The 20,034-nt window shown below is 40.8% G+C and overlaps 1 protein-coding gene across 4 annotated transcripts in view; it reads right to left on the bottom strand.

The window, feature by feature from the left end:
* Positions 1–713: 713 nt before the first annotated feature.
* Positions 714–20,034, bottom strand: part of LOC139733581 (uncharacterized) — a 55,090-nt gene continuing 35,769 nt past the window's right edge. For 2 of the 4 annotated variants that reach the window (XM_071644391.1, XM_071644393.1), the window contains exons 11-20: positions 17,469–18,295; positions 15,832–16,976; positions 14,093–14,809; positions 13,151–13,405; positions 12,599–12,667; positions 11,131–11,976; positions 10,212–10,593; positions 9,469–9,641; positions 8,029–8,196; positions 714–5,304 (exon numbers count right to left, since the gene is read on the bottom strand). In XM_071644391.1, the coding sequence (XP_071500492.1) occupies positions 5,242–5,304; positions 8,029–8,196; positions 9,469–9,641; positions 10,212–10,593; positions 11,131–11,976; positions 12,599–12,667; positions 13,151–13,405; positions 14,093–14,809; positions 15,832–16,976; positions 17,469–18,295 (4,645 nt within the window). In that variant the 3' untranslated portion in view covers positions 714–5,241. The remainder of the gene's footprint in view (positions 5,305–8,028; positions 8,197–9,468; positions 9,642–10,211; positions 10,594–11,130; positions 11,977–12,598; positions 12,668–13,150; positions 13,406–14,092; positions 14,810–15,831; positions 16,977–17,468; positions 18,296–20,034) is intronic. The other 2 variants (XM_071644392.1, XM_071644394.1) reach the window with 2 other exon arrangements.

Below are 20,034 nucleotides of genomic sequence, written 5' to 3'. Positions count from 1 at the left end.
CATATACTCTGCAACTGTACCTCAAAATGAATGTATTTTTCTTCCGAATTCTCTATCAATATCTTGCTATTCCAAGTCAGCATATACTCCAGTTGGTAGAAATTATTGTCCAATGATTGAAGCAAGTCTTGAAATAAAAGTACATTTATGCTGTATAGCTTATCTTGTGTTCTGTTCCCATGAACAATGTATGATTTCAAAACTGAATCATGAACAGATCCATGGTCATTGTTGCCTCGATGTTATAAAGGATATTATATCTAGCTTATCGTTGAAACCCACTGTTGAATAAGTATGAAATGCTTAGGTAGTATTGTTCTTTTCCATTTCACTATTTTTTATTAGTGAAATGATATTATATATATAATATATAATATCATAACATCTATCCAAAAATGTTAAGATTTTGCATATTGGCTCCACGAAGAAATGAAGAAACAAATCGGTAATGCATTTTTGGCCATTAAAGCATGAGTTTATTTGACTCAAATTTTTCTGCGTCCTATGCCATCTTCAAAAGTCAAGACTCCTGAAGAAGGCATAGGACGCCAAGAATTTGAGTTGAATAAAGTCATGCTTTATTGACCAAAAATGCATTACCGGTTTGTTTCTTCATTTCATATATTTTCAGACATGTTGAGCACATTTCACCTTCATCACACAAGCAATGAAGCAGAAAAGTAGAGCAGTACATCAAACTGTTTGATGGAACATGTTTTATTTATTGTCATTTTACATGGCCAATTACACATTGGAACAGCAGAAATGTATTAATAATATTAATAATAATACATACATACAAGTACACATGGCCCAAATGCAAACACAGCCCAAGATCTTATAATAGAATTTTGTGTTGACACCATCACATACACCACACATGTGGAACTTAACACACCAATCAAACAGAATCGACCCTCCCCCAGCAAAAGGAAACATGAAACAAATACGCATGAAATGAGGGGAAAACATAACGAAACATTCATATCTTACAATCATCTCATAGAACAACAAACATAGGTTTCTCTCTGTACAAGTTTTATAGATGGCCTCTTTTAACTGTGCTAGCTTGGATAGACTTTGTAACAGAACTCTTGCATTGGTCATCACTGTGTGTACTACAACTAATCTGTAAAACGAACAGAGTAATTTCTACTTGTATGCAAGTCATTGTTTTATCTGGGTATGCAAAAAATAATAAGTTCATATCCCCACCAGGTATGCCATATATCACGCATTAGAGCTACACATACTTTGTTTCTGTGTACATTGTCAGTTTGTTCACCAAAGTGCATTCATGATTAGTCCGTATAATTCTGAATGTGGATGCAAGGGAAGTAAGTGCCTTGTCAGTGAATATTACATTGAGTCCCTCATGCACAGGGGAGAAAATTCTGGCTTACCAGTAAAGACATAACCAATTCAACCCCATACCAGTTTTCACTCCAAACTCTATGGTAATAATCATTAGGAGCTGAGTTCTGAGTGGCGGACAAGAGTGTTTACGCACTGTGTCACCACTGGTGAGGTAGACTTGGGTAGTGATCCACCTCGTGTGCGGCTTGGCCAAAGGTCAAAGGTAACTGGTAGCAATCCTTGCATCACAATACTTGTGCAACCCATTGAACTCTGTAACACAGCTGACATCATTTCAAATCACTGATAATCCTCAGAAATTAGCAGAGGAAGAGAACCATGAACAGAAATACTTGGTTATGCAAACACAACAACATTCCTTTTTTTTTTTCAGCACTACTCCTGGAAACATGTTTGACACAAAAATTATTTACAATCCTGTTTACAGCAAGAATAAAGCAATAATTTCATTAACATCCAGAGAATGCTCAGCTCCAACTGACAGCCACATGATGTAGACATGAGAACATAAGACATTAGCGTGCCCCAAGTCTCACCTCCGTCAATTTCTTTTGACATCATTAACCAAACACACACAGCTTCAATAATCTCACTGAAAACTGCATGATTTATCTCCTCAAGTTGACTCTCTTGGATATAGTTTCCACGAGACAATTTCTCAAGACATCTTTATGGACAGACAAACCATAGTCCTATGTATGCCTTCACTCAGTCACTAAGCTACATTTTTTTTTTTCAATTTTCACTCTTTTTTTTTTTGAGAAAACATTTGGTGGGAAGAAGAGTGTTCTCTTTTCATCAATATTATATTTTTAACATTCTTAAACACTTTTTGATAGAAAACTTTACCAATTTCAGAATTTGAGAATGCTTATATAAAATTCCCAGTCTTAAGAAAATTGCAATTTTCAATAAATCTAATTTTCCTTTCACATAAAGAAAAGGTTAGGAAAAGAAATGGTATACTACATGACATGTAGCTATCATAAATGTAGCTAGTCTCTTGGGAAATCTTTTCCTTGCATCTAAGCAGAAAGGTCTACATTTAGCATGGGCTACAGAAAAACAACACTATGCATGGAGTCTTGGTAATCCAAACAACATCAACAAAGACGGCAGTCTGTAAACGCAGCATTTGTTCTTAAAAGGGATGTTCACACAATGCAATCGATATCAATACTTCTTCGTGAAATGTTCAAAGAATAGACAGCATTTGTGAGCAATAATTTCATACAATAGACAGAATTTGCATGCAAATGACATCAAACAGACATTTGAAGGCAAATGACATCTAATACAGGCTTACTGCAACCATCAAACCTTACACTACATAGCATAAACAACTCATGTATGATGGTGAGTCACTGAAAAAGCAAAAGCAAGTTTTGAAGACAGCAACATAGAAGATTATTTCCTCAGTATTCTATTCTGTCGAATTTGAAAGCAAAGGAACATACAACATCCGTGGAATTCAACATGGATACCTTACATACAGTCACACTTTATGAATGGAGTGACAAAGTTAATGCAAAAAAAACTAACACAAAAAACAGCTTTTCAGCAGGCAAATGGTCGTATGCAATCTAAAGGCGTTCTCAGCCACATGATGACATAGTGTCAATGGGTTACAGTCTGAATTTCACTTATCCGTTACTGAAAGCAAACACAACATCACAACTGTGGATGCAATCAACCAGAAGAATAAGAGTTAATCCGACAGCTGAGGAAAAGAACAGCTATGTACAAACACAACACTGAGTAAGCTTAACTCTTCTACGAGAAATGACGGAAGATTCCACTTTGCTGCCCCAACATTTGCATAACTACAGCTGGCTTGTTTTTTTGACTTAATGATATATGGGAAGCAAAGCTCAATATTAAAGCAACTAGAAGCAAACTTGACATGAGCAGACACCATCCTTGACATAGACTGATTTCACTCCAAAGATATCTTTGACAAAATCAACACTCTTGTGTCCATTCCCCTTCTTCAACATATATTCACATAAAATCATTTCATCATCATATAAAACAGAAATAATTATATATAGATAGATATTTATTTATTTATATGTATATATAATCATATGTACAACCATGAATATATTCTACTTTACAAATACATCAGACTTCAATATCCCATTCAATCACATGGTTTGTGCATCTTTCTCTTTACATTTACAGAGCGAAACATTCTGCTGATACGCCGTCACATTTTAAGTAATTACTAACATTTTTCTTTCTCCTCACAAGAAAACTGACAACAAAACAAAGTAAAGAGCTATGAAGCTACAGCATTGCTTATCAACATCAACTTGGATCCCACAGTAGTTGAGGTCTGAACACAAGACTAGCAGACCACGAGGGGGCCTGGTACAGCTAAGTATGCAGTGCACCATACAAAATCCACAGAGCCTTTTGTTCTTGTCTGTTTTTATATTCAATGGGAACAACTAATATCTTCTACCTTGTCATTTTCCAGTAATAGACCTTCAGACAGGGTATATATCATATGTACACTAATACATCAAATCTACTCCTTACAAGAAATTGTATTCAGCTCCCATTCATTTTGACAGAGGACGTAATTCCCTGAGATATCATGTTCGTATTATCTGACACATCCACTGTATCACACAATTCCTGTGAATCACTGAGCCACATCCAACTCACATTGTTTGTAATCTCCTCCTCACCATACAATGGATATCTTTAAATGCAAGATGATTCTTCCGTATCAGAAACAGAAACAATTTTTTAACTAATGACAGGTAAAATTCCACTTCAGTATCACCACATGGGAGGGGCCTTGAATGCTTAATTCTTGTTCCCATAGCAACAGGCAGAACTGAACTGCCTCCTCCGGCAGCAACCACCAAGATGTTTCTCTTAGACTGAAAAAAAAAAACCCAAACAAACTACAACATTCTGATCGGTTCAAGAGATGAGAAGAGAGGAGGATTGTCATTTTAAAGGAAATTAAGGTTTCCTCTCATTTGGGACCCATCCATGTCAATCATTGTTACAATGTTCACTTCACATTATCTTCTTCAGACGGCACAGTGTACAAATCCACTAGACTCTTTTCTTTATCATATCATTGGAGACACGAAAAAGTTTCAAGCTTGACTATAGCTGGGACCAAGAGCACAGAGTGTGTCATTTGCCAATGTCACTATTTACTCTGATGGAACAGCTGATTTTTTTGTTGTTAAATATTTTGAATGTCCTTATCAAAGCGTTACAGGTTTCTTTCACGACACATAATTGGGTTGACATGTTGAATTCAAACACATATTTCATAATTGTACATGTCATTGGAATAGAAACTTGACAGTGCTTGATGAGTAAAGTGACCACACAGTGAGAGACAAGTGAAGAGGTGGTGTAGAATCTCATATTAAAGGTGATGGTGGAGGCATTGCATACACCAAGAACAAATAGCATCTAGACCAGACAACCAGCACTGAATGAACCAAAGACAGCTACAAAGGGTGCAGGCATCCTGTGTGGAATATCTCTGTGGAGTCTTAAACTTTGGATTTGTGCATTATATGAACACATGCCCAGTTTTGGTAGGCAAATTGTGACAAAGTATCCATCATGCTTTTTATATCCTCTCTGAAAGATAAGAAAAAAAAAATCTCAACAAATTCAACTTTCTACAGACAAGAGTACAATCGGGATGTACTAAACAGTAATATCTCACAAGATGCCACTCACAAAACACAAGATAATCTACTATACTACACTATCCCTCCAGGTCATGATCCCAGTGCTACTTGCTCATCTCCCCCAGAAGGTCCAGCTCACTGTCCTAGTGTTGAGAGGTGGCTGGCAGTCACTGTCAGATGTCTATCAATGTCAATCCAAGAGGAGTTTTTGAAGCAAGCTGCTGCTCTTCCCTTCTCCATCATGACCTCCCATCTGAGAGAGAGAGGATAGACAGAATGACAAAATCAATATAAAAAGTGACAGAAAGAGAGAAAGATAGAAGAGGACAGAACAGACAGAAATAGCATGGTAGAAGCAAGGAAAGAAAGTGACATAGTGACATGACTTACACAGTGGACTCCCGTTATAACAAAGTCCTCGGGACCAGCAGTTTTCTTTTGTTATATCACAATTTTGTTACAACCAAACATATAAACAGTGAAAATACATAGAGAGAGTAGATAATGTTGCAGCCTTAATTTTTAGTTTGTTGTAACCGGAATTTTGTTATAACCGTGCTCATTATAGCGGGAGTGCACTGTACTCAATGCAACATGACTGCAGAGAGGGATTTCATATTGAGAAATAAAACAAAACGCTTGCCAAGTTCTCTTCCTTGCATCACACAGGAATACGGGGGAAAAGATATCACCTTTACATTTCACGCTTCACACTGTACAGCTTTAATTTGGCATTATTGTCAACATACATCAAGTAAGCCACACCTAACCCATTTTTCTATTCCAATTACTCTTCCACAGTATTTCTCATGCTTGTTATCTCACTCTACTCCACACCATTTGATCTATGACAGTTTCCTGTTGAGTTCCAGTACTAGTCTCACTACTGTCTCTACCTACCTAAACTAATGGCCTACACAGTACTTCTCTGCACCTCAGCCCTTCCTCCTAATACATTTACCCCTATTTACTATACATGTCAATCCTTTCCCCTACACCTTACTGTAAATGTGGAATTTTTTGCAAGAATATTCTTTAAGTACTCTGTCGGGTTAGATGAATTCCATGGGCTTCTAACTGTGCAGACCAAAAAATATAAAAAAATCTAAATGTATTACAAAATAACAAGCAAAATTTTCCCATGCTTTTATTTTCATGCTAGTTTCATGTTGAGTGAAATGTGCAAAAACTGCAACGTCTACAGTACTTCATTCTCTCCGTCCATGTCCCTTCTCACATCTACTCCTTAACTCTTATTCCATTCTTCCTCCCATTATATAACTCTTCCTACTGTAAAAGTGGACATTTTCACGCGACTAATTTTTCGCGCATGGAAGGGCAAGAAGAGCTTCGCATGTTTTTAAATCCGCGGAATAAAGACATCACGCACTGGAACATATGGCAAGTAACAATATTCGCGTGCTTTTATTTACTCGCTAGTTTCTGGTTGCGCGAAATGCATGAAAATTTCAACACCGCAAAAATTTCCACTTTTACAGTATTCCTGCTCTTTCCCCTTTGCTTCCATCTTTTGCTTTCCCCTTTGCTTCCATCCCTCAACTACAACTCTACTTCTACTCACCCCCCCCCCATACCTTTTCAAAATATCCCTGCCCCTATCTACCCCCTACACCCCTGATCGAACTCTCCATATCTCCAACCTAGTTTGCAGGCACAACCCCTTGTTGGTCGTAAAGGAGTCTGCGTGCACCAAGACTATAGGACAGCATGCTCTACTTATTGGGCAGGGAAAAAAATCTGTTGTCTCTGCGTATAGAATTAGTACTTCTTTGCTTGCCCTCACTCACAGACCGACAGGTAGCTGTTGTTGGTAAGATATATGTATATATATATTGAAACAAGAAAGGGAAAACTGACCAAAAACAAATAATAATAAATAGTGAAAACTTTCTTTGCTCAAAGTTTTTATATATCTATGTATATATGTGACCCTGCACCTCAAAACAAACAAAAAGTCGCCAGACATGAATTTTTAGTTAAGACCATATTCTGAAAGAGCAGATTTTAAGCTTTAAAATGATGTATAAGTCAAATCAAATGGACTCTCCTAACCTATCTAACTATTGGAAAGAAAGCACAAACTCAGGAAAAGTGTGAACTGAGAAAAGAGGCTCTGAAGTACAGTGTCTATTCAAGCGTTTAATCTTTACAAAACCGTGCTGGCTGTGCGATGAATGGGACAAAAACAAGAAGTAAACTGCCAGAGTAACAACAATGAAGGAATTATCAGATTAAACTGAAATTAAGCATGCCTTATTCACACATTCTGTCCATAATTAGTGCCAACTTTCAAAGCAGTAGCACTATCCTTTCAAAAGTTAGTAGAGTTGAAAGGGAAGAGTGTGGACAAGGTTTTTCAGAAATGAAAAAGGGATTCTAAAGACACACCTAATCACACTATTCTACCAAAAATGTTCGAGATAAACTGCTAAAAAACACACTTTCCTGCCCGTTTTATGATACCAAATTTTAGCATAACGTAAAAGAAGACCGGCTCTTTCAGAAAATATGAAAAAGTCAGGTTCGGCTAGGTTGACCCATTTCACTTATTTTCAGTCCTCACGCAAAATCAGTGTGTGCGACTTTATGTTCGTTTTGAGGTGCACGGTCACATATATATGTGTGTGTGTGTGTGTGTGTGTGACGGAAGGAAAACTTGCAGTATAGACGTTGCAGTGATGTTCAGTCTTGCCTTTATTCCCCGAGCTTTCGGCTGTTTCACCAGCCTTTTTCAAGGGCTTGATGAGACATAAACATAAAAGCAAAATAGCAACCAATTTGCATGCATTTGACCAGAAATAGAAATAGTAATAACAAGAAGCCAATCAAACTGAATGGCTGCACCACTAGCACTGCAGGTTACAACCCAGGGTCTATGGGACAGTGCCAGGGTGGTGCATGTAGAAGTCTTGGCGCAGACTCGTGCAAACTATCTCCAGCCCTCCCTCATTCTTACCTCATCCCCTGGAGTGGGGAAGCCTTGACCCTGAGGGGGGCCAGGGTTCATTCCTCCAGGCATCCCCGGGTTGCCGGACACTCGTTGCCGAAGCTGATTGCGGAAGAGGTTGGAGGCACGTGTGGCAGCATCTGGGGCATCCTTAGCATTAGAGATCTCCACAAACTCCTGCAAGATGAAAGATTGTCAGGTTGATGTCAGTCAGATATGGTTCATACCACAGGCTGATTTGAGTGAAATACAATTCATATCACAGGCTGATTTGAGTGAAATACAATTCATATCACAGGCTGATTTGAGTGAAATACAATTCATACCACAGGCTGATTTGAGTGAAATATGATTCATACCACATGGATAGGGATTCCCTCAACCATTTCACTCAAATACTCTGTCCAATTAGTTCATTTATCCCAAATTGACAGTAAATATGTGACCGTGCACCTCAAAACGAACATAAAGTCGCACACACTGATTTTGCGTGAGGACTTAAAATAAGTGAAATGGGTTAACTTAGCCGAATTTGACTTTTTAATATTTTCTGACAGAGGAGGTCTTCTTTTACATTATGCTAAAATTTGGTATCATAAAACGGGCAGGAAAGTGTGTTTTTTTAGCAGTTTATCTCGAACATTTTTGGTAGAATTGTGTGATTAGGTGTGTCTTTAGAATCCCCTTTTCATTTCTGAAAAACCTTGTCCACATTCTTCACTTTCAACTCTAATAACTTTTGAAAGGATAGTACTACTGCTTTGAAAGTTGGCGTTCATTATGGACAGAATGTGTTAATGAGGCATGCTTAATTTCAGTTTAATCTGATAATACCTTCATTGTTGTTACTCTGGTGGTTTACTTCTTATTTTTTTGTCCCATTCATCCCACAGCCAGCACGGTTTGGTAAAGATTAAGCGCTTGAATAAACACTGTACTTCAGAGCCTCTTTTCTCAGTTCACACTTTTCCTGAGTTTGTGCTTTCTGTCCAATATTTAGATAGGTTAGGAGAGTCCATTTAATTTGAGTTATACATCATTTTAAAGCTTAAAGTCTGCTTTTTCAGAATATGGTCGTAATTAAAAATTCATGTCTGGCGACTTTTTGTTTGTTTTGAGGTGCAGAGTCACATATGGAAGCAAGTTGGTGAACAAAATAAAGAAGAGTAGGATTCACATCAGAAGAGCTGCTCCACAGCAACAGCAGCCCATAGTTGATTAATGCTCGATTAAACTTGTGGTGATAAAGCACTCCATGATTACTATTATTATCATCTAACAGTGCATTTTGCCGAGGAATGACACCACTTGACAAAATCACAATCATATGGTGAAAAATTATGACAATGAATATGACAAGATTTAAGGAATGAGAGAGAGAGCCTCCAACGAAATGCCAGAATGGTGTTGTTTATGGGTGTGAGCAGCTGACATCCACCCTGACCTCACCTGATATCTAGCCCTGGCCTCCTGCCTGGCTTGATTCTCCGCAAACGATGGGTTGGCACCAGCTCTCACAGGGCCCGTACTGTCAGGTTGGTTGCCATAGTTACCAGTAGGGCCCTGTTGCAAGTTTTTTGCTGCGTCCATGCTGCTAGTCTTATCATCTTTGTTGTAAGCTGCTACCAAGAGTGGAAAGGATAAATAGGTAAAACATTTTAAAATTAAAGCTTCAATCTCACACTGAGGAATGTAATTGGAGGATTTAAAACTCAGTGTTTGGTATATGACAAAATCAATTATTGATATGTCTACTGAATTATACAATGCATCCACGACTGAAAATGGATGAAGTATTAATCACTTGCCAACAGCACACAGATTAAGTCACACACTAAATATTTAAAAACTATGTCAAAAACTGAAGACAGCTTAAAACAGGCCCCATATACATATATATCTCACTCAAGGCCACAATTTCACTAATTGTGAAAGGAGAAACATCGTATACTGGAGTCACATCAGACACTTATTAGTAAAGATTTAACTATACGAACATGAAGAATCAAATCATCAAAATCATGGACATGAAATACTTATCTACAGTAGGATGATAATAGTTTAAAACAATGGTAAATATTCTTTTTTTAGGGATATCTGATCAACCCATATGGAAATGAAGTATGGTAAACTTTTTATTATAGAAGTTTGAGGTAACTACACCCTCTTTTAAAAAAAAGTTACAGACTTACTCTGATCAAGGAGGTCCATTGTGATACCAAGCATATCCAGATCAGATGTCACACCAGCTGGGTTTGAGGCGGTTCCACCAACAGGCAGCTTTCCTGTGGGTCCAGAGGAAGGAGTGCTATAAGCCCCACCCCCCATAGGGTTGGGCTGGCTCGCACCAGGACCACTGGCTGAGATGGAGGAGGTGGTGGTGGAGGTGACTGACATACTCTTCAAGCTTTGCTGCTGGTTTCCAGGAGCTGTGTGCTGCTGAGGGTTTGGTGGACCGGTGGATGTTGGAGGAGTGGCTGTATTGTTGTTGTTATAACTCATACTAGCCAGACTGGGTAGGTTGGCTGGGGTAGGAATGGATGTTGGTACAGGCAAGCCTGGCCTCATTCCAGCCTGAAAGACAAATTATCAAAGTTTGCTCTTACATCCATCCACTTTAGTTCATCACTTATACACTAAGTTACATTCTGCTGATATAATACACCTACATAGAACAATCATCTCATCTAAAATACAGCACTTAATCTTCAGGGGTTTTGATTCCTGGACATGACTTCAATAAGATGCAGAAAAGACTGCAATATGTGCAGTTTTAAAATCATGAAACTGAAGTAAAACAGCAGAGTGTGAACTTTCAAAATGTGATTTACTCTCTCTGAATCAAGTCTTCTTAGAAAGTTGATTCCAAGAAATAATATCTCTCCTAACAGCTTGTTCAAATATTACATACATAAATCATTTCCTTTATCTTTAATTTACATTCCTTCCACACAAATCTGCTACAGACAAGAAGGAAGTACACATACCTAAATCTTGTATAGGTACTGAGAGGAAAAAGGAATGAGAAATCTCCTTGTAATGCTATGATATAATGTAACACACCACATAAAGTCCACCACCTATAGGCCCAAGAGGGAGATTGGTGCCTACCTGACTAGTAGCCATGCTGTTGACCGGAGTCCTTCTGTTCCTAGCAGTGTTGGTCAATTCCATGCTGGCCGATGGCATGGGTTGCATGCCACCACTGAAGACATCTGGTCCCATGGCTCCTTGACCCATTGTCTGACCCATGCCTTGAGACATAGTGGCCCCTCCCATTCCTTGGTTCATTCCCATACCTCCAGGCCCCATGGCCTGGGCTCCTGATCCAGTTTGATTAGGGTTCATCTGGCCTCCAGCCCACCTCATGTTGGAAGGCTTACCCCCACCCGCAGTGACAGGCATCTGGCCTCCTGTTGCTGGCATGCCACCTCCCTGCATGGGTCCCATATTGGCTGGCATACCCATGGAGTTAGCCCTCTGCAGCTGTGGCTGGAAGCTTTGTCCATATTGACCATCGTCTTCCATTCCTGGAGTCATCTGCTGAGGTACACTCAGGGACCGACTCAACATGTGGTGCTTCATTCCCATGCTTGTCATACCATGGCCTTGGCTCATGTTAGGACGAGGTATGTTGGGGTTGATCCCTGTGGGTCTCATACCTCCCATCCCTTGGTGCTGATTAGGGTTCATTCCCATTGACCCCTGTCCAGGTGGCATCATATTTCCCATTACACCCATCCCACCAAAGTCCTGGGGGTAGTTCTGTCCCCCTTGGTACCCCATGTGCTGGCCTTGTGGAGGCATCATTGAACTGAAAGGAGGCTGTCTGAAGTCTCCGCCAGGGGATCTGTGGGAGTACTGCTGGGGGGCCCCACCCATAGGATGCTGCATTCCCGGCCCACCTCCTATCGGATGACTCATTTGGTTGGGGAACATCATCTTCGACTTCTGAGGCTGTGAATGAAACACAAAGAAAAACTCTAATTCACACATCACATCTTAAACCATACAAATAGGTTTGGATGAGTGTCTCATTTTACCCACTGAAACTATTTCCAATTTTTACATATCACACCACAGAATTACATGTACAGAGTAATGCGGGTCTCAATAATCGGAATCTTCAATAGGCATAGTCAGACTGGCAAAAGATTGAGAAGTTTAAGATCATGATGTCTCCGTGATCCTTTATCATTCGATAACACTGGCAGAAGATTGACAAGTTTGGCAGAGTGGCAACGGGGGAAATATCCCTAGTTGGAGCAGGAAGTTTTGCAGGAAGTTTTGCAGGAAGTTTTGAGGGAAGTTTGCGGTCACACTAGAAAAACTCCGAGATCTTAACTATCGTGATCTTAAACTTCTCAATCTTTATGCCAGTCTGACCGTGCCTAAAGATTTGATTACATTAAGTCTCATGCTAATGATTATAAATCCTGTACACTGCACACTGAACTCTGTGTTGATATATGACGACTGCCCCCACATTGTCAACTAGACACTTTTGTGGCTTCACAGCTAGAAGGACATGCCGGTCAATGTACAGACTAGCTGAGATATATTTCCAACCTACACTTACCTGTATGCTGACATTTGGAGGAACTATGTTGTTTGCAGATGAGAAGTCGCCATAACCTTGTGAGTCCATCTGCAAAGAAGCACGATCCAGCAATCAAATATAATTTTCATCCGAAGACAAATGAATGAAACAACTCAATTTATTTAATATAACTAACTCAAGAATTCAGATACAAGATATCCAATTCCCATGGAAACTACAAAACATATGAAGTTCAAAATAAATGCCTGGAAGGACCTTTACATGAATAAATTTGCAACTGACTTCAAGAATGAAGAATCATGATTCTCTTCCCCTTTAGTTCTTTCCAGAAAATATCTTAAAACAAGTAAAATGTCAGGAAACATTTGTCATTTTCTTTCTGGTCACTAAAATCAATATAAATCTCAAGTAAACAAAGTGCACTTTTTCTTCTCTCTCTGTTTGTTCATGATTGTGCTAAAATTCACTGATCTACATAGAGAGTCTACTGAGTGATAATACTTGGTTCCCACCACCCCAGACAGAGAGAAGGTAAATTATAGAATGCATTTTTCAATGCTTCATATTCACTTTTTGGCTGGTATCCGAGCTAGCCACAACACCGACCTGTGGTGCAGAAAAGGTTTGTTGCTGCTGCTGCTGATGCAACATCATCAAGTTCTTTTGTTGTTGCTGTTGTTGATGTTGCTGCTGTTGCTGCTGCTGCTGTTGCTGGTGATGCTGTTGTTGTTGCTGTTGTTGTTGTTGTTGCAGCAAACGTTGTTGTTGCTGTTGTTGCTGCTGAACTTGTTGCTGCTGCAAGATTTGTTGCCTCATATTCCATCTCTGCAATGAAAAAGTAGAAGACGACATGAACACAAACAGCACTCTTCACCCGAGTCTTGTTCTCTTAGCTTCCTGTCAAAAAGCTCCACAACACAATACCTAGAACTTGAAACAGATCAACAGTACTGTAAAAACAGAAATGTTTGCATGCATTTTAACTTGCAAATTTTGCAAGAGCCAAGTTTTGCAAAATCAAAATCAAAATACATGTGAAAGTTGTGAACACTTTCATACTGGATTCCTAACGAGTGATTGACATGCAGTCATCTTCACAGTAAAAGTCGTTACCAGCAGCATGCCAAATATCTCTAGAATCTCATTTGAAGACAAATCACATTGAAGCAACACAAGTACATATGACAAACGTTATCAGAATTGGATACAGTTTTTCAAATCCCTGTCCTCTTCTTCACACTATAGAGAACAGATCAGCGGTATTCATTGCAACTGATGGAAACAATAGCTTAAAAACTGACACAAATTGTAATCGTACAGATGGCTTTTTTTTTTCCCTTGCCAAAGCGACACTGTTTGTAACAAGCTGCAGATTCAAATATTTGCATAAAAATGTAGTAAGATCTCGGTACAGATTTTTTTTTATCCAGAGAGTCAGTAATACACCCAAAGCACTGAATAGGAGGGGTAAGGAGTGGGTGGTCACCGAATGATGCTCTGATTGACACGCACCTGTTGGTGTGGTTGCTGCTGTTGTTGCTGTTGCTGAGGCTGCATCATTTGGTGCTTCTTGCTTTGTTGCTGACATTTCATCAGCAGGGCTTGTCTCAGCTGCCTTTGTCGTTGTGGGAAAGGACCAAGACCACCCATCCCACTGCCCCCAGGTCCTCCCATCCCACCAGCCATGGGGTGTGGTGGTTGACCCTGCTGGGGGTGCATCCCATACCCCATTTGGTTTTGATTTAGGTGGGAAAGATTTGGGGTTGGGTAGCGGGGGCCCTGGGTTTGTGGCCCTCCCATCACCATGCCCGGCATGCCCTGCTGTGGCATCTGCTGTTGCTGCTGCTGTTGCGGGTGTTGCTGAGGCATGTTGCTGTGTTGGTGTGGCTGGTAACCACCCATGTTGGGACCTGGTCCAGCCATGACAGGATTTGGTCCAGGCACGCCAGTCTGGAAATTATTCTGCTGCATGCCAGGCTGTGAGAGGAGGTCAGTGATGGGGGATACTCTGGAATCCATGCCCTGGCTGGTGGCCACACCTGTGCTCAAAGGTTGCTGCTGATCTTGCCGTGACTGTTGTTGCTGCTGCTGCTGTGGCATGCCACCCGTTTCAGGGTTTGACCCAAAGGCACTCTCCATTGACATGTTGCTGCTCTTCAGGAACTGTTCGAACTGCTCCAAAAGCATGGCATCTTCTTCAGACATGGAAGGATCCGGGGTGGAGGCAGCCTGCAGAGTGAGGTACAACAATAAAGGTGCCATGTCTGCATTAAACAATGTAGGTATGGTGAGAGTGGCATTTCAAATGTACACGAAGAAGTCTCTAGCCTTTAAACTGGAGAAGAGCATAACACAGTATCACATACACCTGTAAGCTCATAAACATGCAAAAATGAGGATTTTCATTTTCCACATTATCTATGATATTTCAGTAAGACTGAGTGATAGTACCATTGGGTTGACAAGACAGAGGCCATACAGAGAATACCAAGCTCATTGGCAAATAGGGTCAAATTAGATACTATCTTCCGAGGCAATGACGGAAAATGCGAACATGACATATACGTCACAGTGGTTATCAAATGCATGTCCTCCAATTCTGAACAAAATTGTGAGGATATCTACCTTCAAAGATAACATTCCATTTCTACATTGTTTGTTTTGTTTCTGGCATTTGTTTTGTCTCTTGGTTTGCAAATGTCTGTTATGTCTACAGGTGCCATAGTATGTTGCACACTCATTCAAGGGGATGGCTAGTAACTGATCAGTGGGAATCAGTAGGAATGCTGGGGGATGATTGTTCCAATTCTTGTGGGATTCATTTAAGAATACATTATATATCTATTGTTGTGTGAAAATTATTTGCTTCAGAACGGTCTCATATTCAAGTAACGTGCAGTCTAATGCCCCATCGCTGTACAGGCATGCTAACCTGGAAACATTAAACTGCACATTACTTGAATATGAGACCATTCTGAAGCAAATAATTTTCACACAACAATAGATATATAATGTACTCTTAAATGAATCCCACAAGGATTGGAACAATCAGCCCCCAGCATTCCCACTAATTCCCACTGATCAGTTACTAGCCATCCCCTTTAATACTGAACTTACATACCCCTACAAATGTTGCAGTCAGATTTTTGATTTCCTAACCTTCAGCTTGCTAAATTCCTATCCTCCTGAGATTACTTCTAATTTCTGTATAAATGTTAGAAGGATCCTACGGACTTGGTCTTTCCACTTACAGATTGCTGCAACTGTAGCTGCTGAGACTGTTGCTGCTGTTGACCTCTAAGCATTTGTTGAGCTGCCATGGTCTGTGCAGGTGTCATGCCGCTATCCATGGGTGCAGTCTGGTTGGGTGGGGCTATCATGTTTGCACCAGACTTGGGCACCTGTAACTGCTGGCCCTGGGCCTGGCTGGGCCTAGGACTGGGTCTGTTCCCTGGGCCATGCATGTTCATCATATTCTGGCCACCCATACTTGAGTTCTGCCCTGCCATGGCCGGCTGGGGAGCCTTACAACTTGACATGGATGCATGGGATTTTGTGTCCTTGGACTGAAATGGTGTCACATTGGTGTTCCCAGGTGTGTTTGCCTTTGACTGAGGGTCTAAGGCTAGGAGAGGCTTGTCAATGTCATTACCAGTATTCTCCAGTTCCTTGAGGAGTTCATTGATGGCACTCTGCTTATTGGGGTCTGGGTCATCCACAGTGTCAAAAGCCATCATCATCAAATGCTGCATGATGGCATCAGACTCCTCCAGGCCGTCTCCCATCACTCCCTCCATGGACACGCCCCCTTCTTGAGAGGTGGCTGGCATGTGAGGTTTGGTGGTTGTTACGGTGGGACTCGTGGTTGAGTCTTGAGAACTCTTGCTATCCCCATCGCCCTTGATTCCCTTCACGTTGGAAGATGACGCATCATCCTCCATCAACAGCTGTTGTAAGAGAACATACTGCCGTGCCTTCTTCTTCTGCTGGCCTGCACTGCCTGCACTGCTACTCCCGCTGCCATTCCCACTGCTACTTGTGCAATGTCCTGCAGCATTCTCACTATCAGACTCAGATTTCTTCCAAAGCGTTGTCGTAGAAACCACAGTACTACTCACAAATTCTGGCTGCTCTTTAGGCAGGAGTCCTGTGCCAAACATAACCTCCTTTTCACCACTCAATAATTTTCCAATGATCTCTGTCTTCGCATTCTCTGCAGGCGGAGCGTCGTCCTTCCCAATCTTTGCAGTGTTTGCATTTTTGACAGCTTTCTCCATCATGTTTCTCAAAGAGTTGTTATCCAGGACCTCATCGTTTTCTGAGAATCTTTTCCTGGTGCCCTTCTGGGAAGAAGGAGTTGGTGACACGGTCTTGCTGCTGTCAATATCGTTTTGCTCTACCAGAGGATATGAAAAACAAAAGATAAAACTTGTGAGTAGTTTACAGAAATGGTTATCACGGCAGGCTGACCCATGCTTGGTCTAATGACAGAAATTTGCTTCCACAGTCAAATCCTTCAATCATAGGAAAGTATAATTATGGAAAATACAACAACAGATAGTAATTATGCATTCATTTTGTTCTTCTGGGCACAGGATGATTCAGTCTCAACCATAACACAAGCAATTCTAAAGCAAATCTCATCATTTTCCTGATCCTCCAAGTATCTCCCCTCCCCTTCCTTACAAAAGAAAAGAAAAGAGGAGCTAAAATAAGCACATAATAACAAAAACAGAATTTGGAAATAACTGTGTTTGATATAATTAGGGTAACTACATTTCTAGCTTTCATTAAACTACTGATAAGCACATGAAAAGAACTCATAGTCTTTGACAAATTATTCCACTTAGTGCCAGCAAGAAAGATAGATGATAAGATAGGGACAAACCTTCTTTGTCTTTGAGGAGATCTTGAAGCACACTGTGCTGCTCCTTGCTGTCTCCATCTTTCTCGTTGGTGTCAGGGCTGGGGTTCATACTCCCGGAGTCCTCACCCCTCGCCCCTCCTCCTCCTGTCCCTGAACCTCGCATTCCTTGACTCCCCAACATCTTGTACACATTCCCAGATTGATTTCCTGGCAAGAAGACATCATCAGAATTGTCCTGGCCACGAAGGGCTGCTGATGTTGCCGTAGCAACTGGAGGCATCTTGTTACGACTGGCCTGGTCCCGATTGTACATCATGTTGGGGCTTGGGCCAGGCATCCCACGGCTATACATTGAATTGTCTCCCATGACAGGTGGGCCTCCCATCTGGGTGGAGTTGTAGCTATTGTTGGCAGGAAGCATACCACCTCCTTGGGAAGTCATCTTCATTTCCCCTTGTCCCATCAAGTTTCCTGGGTTAGGTCCATTACCACCACCAGCATTACTGACAGTGTTGCTAGGTCCACTGCTACCACTACCACCACCACTATTACCACCACCATTCCACATTCCAGCTGGGGGCTGTTGTTGCTGTTGCTGTTGTTGCTGTTGCTGCTGTTGCTGCTGCTGTTGTTGCTGCTGCTGTTGTTGCTGCTGCTGCTGTTGCTGTTGATGTTGTTTCTGCATGAAACTCTTGAGTTGCATGAGTTGATGTGGGGAGACATTTCTAGTTTGGTTTGAGAAGGCTTCTAGGATGCGAGTCGTGCTGGTAGACATGTTGGGCATGTGAGGAGGATTCATGTTGGCCTGTGGCATGGTAGAGTGAATTGTGCGGTTCTGCTCCATATCCCTATCAAAGACAACACAACAAAATTTTGTTTCATAACTAGAAAAATACAATCTTTACACAATCTCTGAGAATCACATATTTACAACCGCTTCATTCATATCAAAGAAATGTGTAGGAATAACCAGTGACACTCCCATAAATCAGAACACATACACAAAGATCGTTCACACAAAAATCTCAGTCCAAACTGCAAACTGTTTAATATAGCCACAGAGTGGGGAATACTCTACAGAGGTTTGTTGAACCATGTGACTCTGAATACCTGCTTTGATTGACTATCATTATCTGTTAAATATTGACATCATAAACTTGTAGAAAAAGGACCAGTCTCTGTACTGCATCATCATTACATTGAATTAATGTGAGCCATGTGTGCCTTAACCCATTGAGGACGGACTGATTTTGCTACAACACACATTTCCATAGACACTTGCCAAGTATACTTGAGACTCGTCCTCAACAGGTTGACTTTGCTATTATCATACAACTTCCTCAATTTTCTTCATCACAACAGTTATATTAATTTCAAATGTTATTCCACAGAAGAGGCTCATACTGAAATATGGAAAATCTGTAACAGCTTTAGAAATTTGCACAATGACAAATGCCATGATTTATCCTGTCCAATCTTCACCCCCGTCACACTAGAGGCGGTATGAGCTGGAATGCCGTTGGAATAAAAATTCTTCCTGCATTCCTGCATATTCGAAGTGCATTCTAAAAATTCTGACGACATTCTGAGTAAGTTCCAAATATTTGGGCCCATTCTTGTGGCCAGCCCCAATGTTTTACCCATGCTTAAAACATTCGAGGAGCATTCAAAGTGGAGAAATATCGATCTACATTCGAAGGATATTCTAATTGGACTCTGATTGCATTCTAAATATTCCTACAGCATTCGAAATATTCCTATGGCATTCTAACAGCGTTTGAAACAATCTGACCTTACAGATTTGAGGGAGAATCGGAACGGTGTTGCACTTCAAATTCTGCCAAAATATCTCAAATGCTCAAATGCTCACACAATCACCACCAGTTAAATACTGGTTAGTGAAAATGTTAGAGTAAAGATTAGAGCAAGGGTTAGGTTTGGAGTTAGAGTTTGGGTTACAGTTAGGATCAGGTTCAAGATTAGGTATAGGGTTAGGGTCACGGGAAGGGTCTGGGGTAATTGCCCAGGGGGTAATTGGCCCAGATACTCTCTTTCAAGGAGGTCTTGCTGGAGGACAGTGATCTGTAGCAAAGCAACATGGTGATTGGTCCAACAGTCCAAGGTGAAAATCACCATTTTATACGCTATCGGAGACCATTCCGGCGGCATTCTTGACACACACAGGACATTCGTGTTGCATTCTAAGTACATTCTAAGTGTATTCTAATTTTTCGGGCTGCATTCTGTTTGAATTCATGAACATTCAGTATATTTGGTAGCCATTCCGGGAATGTTCTGACCGCATTCAAAATGAGTTTGTACTGCATTCGAGGCGCTTTCTGACCAACAGACTTCGGGCAGCAATTGAATTGCGCTCGTGCGGAATTCGAAGTGCTTTCTAAAAATTCTGACCGCATTCTAACAGCATTCTGAATATTCCTACAGCGTTCCAAGTACATTCAAGCAGAAATCAAGAGCAAAGTCATTCGGAATGTGCAAGAATGATTCGAGAAGGGTTCGAAGTGCATTACAAGTATTCGAACAGCATTCCCTACCAGGCTGTTAGAATGTGAATTTTTCTCCCGAA

Source organism: Diadema antillarum, unplaced genomic scaffold, assembly GCF_040938485.1.
Source record: "Diadema antillarum isolate AM-2024a unplaced genomic scaffold, OU_Dant_1.0 seq00000483_RagTag, whole genome shotgun sequence".
Classification (NCBI taxonomy): Eukaryota; Metazoa; Echinodermata; class Echinoidea; order Diadematoida; family Diadematidae; genus Diadema; species Diadema antillarum.
Note: the sequence above shows the minus strand (reverse complement) of the source record. Positions and strands in the feature narration are given on the sequence as shown.